The sequence below is a fragment of the Entamoeba invadens genome, assembly GCF_000330505.1.
Source record: "Entamoeba invadens IP1 unplaced genomic scaffold scaff_1105074726297, whole genome shotgun sequence".
Classification (NCBI taxonomy): Eukaryota; Evosea; order Mastigamoebida; family Endamoebidae; genus Entamoeba; species Entamoeba invadens.
In genome coordinates this window covers 1,620-7,793 of record NW_004440111.1, presented here as the reverse complement: position 1 = coordinate 7,793, position 6,174 = coordinate 1,620, and the positions used below count along the sequence as shown (strand labels likewise).

Sequence of the window (6,174 nt, the reverse complement as noted above, 5' to 3'; positions counted from 1 at the left end):
TAGAGCTCTTTGATGTTGATGTTGTCTTTAGCGGAGCTTTCTATGAACAGTGCGTTCCACGAGTCAGCAAGAGCTTTTCCTTTTGCTGTGGGTACTGTACGTTCGTTTCCAAGATCACACTTGTTACCAACTAATATGATTGGGACGTGGTCTGGGTCGTTTTCGAAGACTGCTTGGAGTTGTTTGTGGATGTCGTCGACTTTGTCAAAGGTGGATTCGATGACTATAGAATACACAACGACAAATCCATCTCCCTTTCTCATCTTTATTGTTATTTCTTTTTTTCTCATTTGTTATATACAAATACGTAACACAATGGAAGTCTCATTTTTGAATTGAACACACAGTCGTTGTTAAGTTGTTTTGTCTTTATCACTTGTGTTGTTTGGTTACTTATTATTATTAATTATAATAATAATAGTTATTAATAATTCGAAACAAACATAATACTCCGATAAAGCATTGTACTCTTCCTGACCTTATTGTTAATAATAAATATGTTATAGTTATTTCTAGTAACTTAAACTCTAATGTACATCAGAAAGGAAACAATACATTTATAATAACAGTAGTATTAAACAAACCAGACGTGTCTGTAACAGTCACCGCTATCATTTTGTCATCGACCATTAAAGTAGTCTTGAACGACTCTTCTATAGTGGGGGAGTATGTCATCACAAATTTACTACTTATAAGTTGTAGAGTAATCGCACTCTTCCCAACAGATCCCTGGCCAAGCCTATGTGTTATGGTAATTCATATATGTTGAAAAGAAACACTAACAAACATTACAATGTTAATATTGTATTGCGACATCTTTTATATTCTTTTTTAAGTTTGGATTGCTTTTTTTCTTCATTCGTGTTTTCCAAAATGTTTTGCCTGTACTCTCCCACTATGTTCTTTCTATATTGTTACTATAGTTTTTTCATATTTTATTATAAACCCTTATTTTATCAATATTAATTTATTTTATTTATATATTTTTCTATAACATTTTAGTTATCATTTTAATTGTTTAACTAATACTTTCTGGTTTACTATTTTAAATAATTATTATTTTTATTTTAAAGAGTAATAGAATCATTATAATTTAAGAAGACGAAATTATGATTTATTCACTTTATAGTTTTTTTTATATTTTTTATAATATAAATATAGTTAGTCTTTTTACATTATCAAATTACTTTTTGGAAATGAAATAAAAAATATTTCAGGAAGTTATTCTAAAAAATTCATTAAATTGTTTTAGTAATTTTTACTATTTTTTTTATACTTATTTCGTCAAAAAATATAAAACCGTTCATTGTCTACCTTAGAATGTTTGAAACTTACTTAAATAAAAAAATATTGATAGAGTTGGCGAAAAAAAGTCTAATATGGTTGCAAATTATAGTAAAATATATTATTTATTGCTATAATTTTAAATACATATTGAATTATTTCAAAAACATTAAAGTCAGTCTGGAAACTTTATTTATTTTGGTAAACCTTTTTTATTTTTTTAAAGTCGTTTTTATTAGTGTTGTCGAAACACTCCCCGAATATTCCAGGAAATTATTTGGGGAATTTTATTTTTTTTATCAAATTCCCGAACCGATTCCGGAATCAAAAAATATTCGGGAATATTTTTAACCTCGGTTCGGGAACATCCTGATTCCCAAACTTAAAATTGGTGTGTTCCCGAACCAATAAGTTCCCGAACACACTAGTTCCCGAACTTCATAAAAAAAATATTCCCAAACTTTTGATTCCAAAACACGACGGTTCCCGAACCGATTCTGGAATCACCAGTATTATATTAAAAATTTATTAATAAGCAAACTAAAAAAATAACAACTTTATTTTAATATTAAAATAGTAAAAAAAATTAAATTATTCAAAAAACAGTTGAATAATATTTGTCCAATCATAAAAAACTTGTACAGTCACAAACCGTACTTAAATGTTTTTAATTATTGTTCATTTTAAAACGTTAAACAAATTTAATAATTATACACCAATAAGAATCAAATCAAAATAATAAAAATAATCAATTTTTAATTTACACATAACTTTTTCAAGCATCTGTTTTTTCTTAGTATCATATTATGTTAATATAAATAAATACTCTGTTTGTTTTTATATAATATTATAATAATCATTTCGAATAAATTGTTGATTTTTAAACCAAATTGGATTTTTATAATACCCATTTTGTTTTTAAACAATTAATAATATCCAAAATGCAATTTATTGACATTGAATTCAACTATTCAATGATGTTTTAAACGTTGTCTGGTTGATTAAATAACATTTATAACGTTTAAACAAAATTTATGTAAAAAATCAAAAACTTTAAATATAAATGAAACTTTAATATAGTGGTATTTTGAAAAATTTTTATAAATATTCACATTTTAATAAAAATTACAATCAAATGCTAAATATATACAACATTTTGTATGTTTACTTTATGTTTTTTCAATCGATGAATAAAATGAATTTGTTTTATATATATATATATATTACACAATAAACGTTTTATCATTAAGTTGATTATCATAGTTTTTTAAATTACAATTCCAATTACCCACGTCATTTTTTTATAACCAAAATGTTTATTTCTTTTGTTAATCCTTACGTTACAATACCACAATTTCTGCTATAATTAATTAAGAAACCAATGTTGATAATTATCGGTTTCATTTATTTATTCAATAAAACTAAAAATAAAAATAAAGATTTAAAAGTTTCATATAATAAAAATGATTTTTGATAATTGTTCATTAGAAATACACAAAAAATTATGAATATTATTTGTAATATAATTTGTTTTTACTCATTTAAAAAATCTTTCGTTTTTTTATTTTGAAATAATTTATTGGTATTTTTTCAATATCAATAAATTGTTCAAAAACGAACATCTTAAATTGAATAAATTTTAATAAATTGTTTATTCTTCGGTTTTTACACAAATCAATTTTAAACATTGATATCAAAATTTGTCAAGTCAAATTGTTTAATTATTAAAATAGACATGGTGTTTAATAAAGATATTTATTGTGTTTGTTTTAGATATTTTTATTTTATAAAGTAGAATTTTAAATAACATTGGAATTGTTTTATATTTTACAAAATAAGACTAACTTGATATTGATTAAGTTGTAAATTTTATAACAAATTTGAAAACAACAAAACTCAAATTCAATAAATTAACAATATAATTAAAATGTACAAACAAAAAATACAGTGTCAAAATACATACAAAATGTGCATTTTTTTGATTTTGTAACTTGTATATAATAAATTGATAAGTATACAACATAACGTTTGAAATTACATACTGAACAACAGGAAATAAATTAAAAAGTTAACTTCGAAGTAATCACAAATATTGGTTTATGATATGTCGAGACAGATATTTATCATTATATTAATTGGGTGTGAGTTGTAATAGTAAGTGTTATTATTAAATGTTTGAAATATTTTTGTTTTGTCTTTGGAATATAGATTAAAAATTTCTCAATTAATTACAATTTGTGTAACAAATATTTTTTGAGATATTTGCACATGATAAGTTACATTGTGTTAATATGTTTAATGTACTAATCGGTATATTATTTTTAAATAATACAAAGAAAAATGTGACATTTACAAATAATATTTATTTTCCAATTTGATTATTTATCGAACCTCAAATAATAATGATATTTTAACTTATTACATTTAACAATAATTAAAATATATTGTTTTATGTTATTTTATTTTAATTGTTTTTATATTCATTTAAATGATGTTAATCAATTTGGTGTTAATTATTGCTTTCAGTTGTTTTTAATTTAAAACGGTGTATAAATATTGATATTATGTTTATCAGTTTTGCCTTTTCTGACAACAACAACGATTTTATAAAGAACATAAGTTAAATTTATGTTATATATCACCACGAGGCACCAAAACAGTTTTGAACAATAGAATATTTTTTGTTGTATCAAAAATCAATTACATCAAATATGACTAAACAAAAGTCAGTTTAAGAGTAAACATTTTGTTTGAATTTACACTTTGAAAACACAAAATACAAATAAATATGTTCATGAACTTTGATACTATAGTCACTCAACCAAAGTTATTTGCTTTAAAATTAGCCAGTATCTTTTGGACTAAACTGAGTGGATAATTTCTGTAAATTATTTTAAAAACCCATTGAATTCTTTTAGTTTTTCACATTTTTGAGTTTTTACCCAATTTTCATTATTTTAAACATAAATACGACTATTTAATTAAAATAAGATAATTTTTCTGAACACATAACGTTGTTATACTGACTATAGTCAAAAAATGAAATCACAACCGATGTAATAGCAAAATTTTAGAACGATATTAAAACAAAATAATTTTAATGTGTGAATAATCAACAGTATATTTAAAATCAATTTCAAAAATGAATGTAATATTAAACACTTTATCAACTCAAATATTTGTATTGATACTTGATTTTTAAAATATTATTAATAAAATAGATGTTATTGTCAATAAATGTTTGATTTTAACCATTGTTTAATATCTATGTTTAGCATTTGTTTTTGTTTGTAATTTTACATTTTGTTTAATAATAATAATTTTTAAAACAACTAATTTTAAATAAATTTAACATGATGGACAATGATTTGTGCCTAAAGCATACAACAAAATATAATGAAGATACATAGATTAATTTACATCAATAATCAGTAAATTGATGTACATAAATGCGATATTAAATATGGGTAATGTTTCAACAATAATTTCAATAATAATTAAATTATAATTAATAATTGTTATTTATTCAATTAATTAATTATTATAACGAATACACCGATAATTTATATCAAAAAGAAAACAATAATATTATTAAATGATTCGAAAATGATCATTTTTAGTATTTATTACTTTTGGAATAACAATATTTACAATGAAACGTTTATTGTTTAATTTAATAACACATTAACATAATATTGTGGATTAAATTGTTTATTATTGTGTATTATTAATATATTATTTAAATGTAATTGTTATTTTTTAGTAAACTTAGAAGTCATTTACAAACTTTAAAAAACACCCATTCTATTTAAAAAATTGTTCGAGCATGAAAGTTATTAAGTAATTTTCAAATTGTTGTTTGGTTGATTGTTAACTTTTGTTTTTTATTTCGAATGTATTTTTACACCAAAACATCAAGTCGTTTTCAAATAATATTTTGAGTTTATTTTTTGTTTTTAAAACAAATCAAAAAAAAACAAACCACAAAATGTTACAAATAAAATGTTTTAAGTCAAAAACAATCAAATAATCAATTGTGGTAGTTAAATACAATCATATTTAAATAAAAAAATAAAATAAAATAACAAACAATGTCTGAAGAAATATCAATTGAACACATAGTAATTTGGAGTAATTGTAAACTTGTCGTTGTTCAAATAACGAATGGAGAAGATGGTGAGAAAGAAGAAACAATCAAGACATACACTGAAACGGATGTATATGAATATGATCAAAAGACTGGCAAAAGACAACACAAAAGAAAAAAATTGACATGGTTCAAGGTATATACAAGTTTGAGTGTCAACATTGTAAAGCGAAATACGCATGTGGCAGCAGTTTTACTACAACAAATGTGCTCAAGCATTTAAGAAAGAAGCACCCAGATTGTTGTGGTATCCCACAACTTGAAAAGAAACGTGGCGAATACAACAAAGGTATAAGAGACCCCAGTGTTCTCCACAGAAATATTGATGAACTTTTGGTGCACCTGGTGTCATGTCCTGGCATACCACTATCTATTGTAGAATATGAACCTTTCGTCAAACTTTTAAATCTCTTTGATAAAACTTACAAACCGCCATCTCATCAGACATTATCAACGAGGTTGAAAGATACCTATATTAAATTGAAAACAAAATTGTCACAAGAAATAGGCGAATCACAAAGCGGCATTTGTGGCACAATGGACGGATGGAAATCTCCACAAGGTCTTGAATTCTTTAGTTTTTATCCTTACACTATTTATACAATTCTCAGATGAAGTCAAGAGTTCTGGAAATGTCTGAATTTTCGGATTCTCATAATGCTGATAACATTTCAGATTTTATTAATCATGTTGTTGATAATTGGGATCTTGGTAAATACGGAGACTTCCAATTATAACAGACA

The 6,174-nt window shown here is 23.7% G+C and overlaps 1 protein-coding gene across 1 annotated transcript; it reads right to left on the bottom strand.

Annotated features, from left to right (window-relative positions):
* Positions 1 to 816, bottom strand: EIN_495190 (hypothetical protein; the record flags this gene model as incomplete). The annotated part of the gene is made up of 4 exons (XM_004253807.1): positions 1 to 263; positions 444 to 478; positions 585 to 739; positions 788 to 816. Coding segments are annotated over 4 exons (482 nt in total), but the record flags the coding sequence as incomplete, so codon positions are not given.
* Between the last annotated feature and the right edge of the window lie 5,358 nt (positions 817 to 6,174).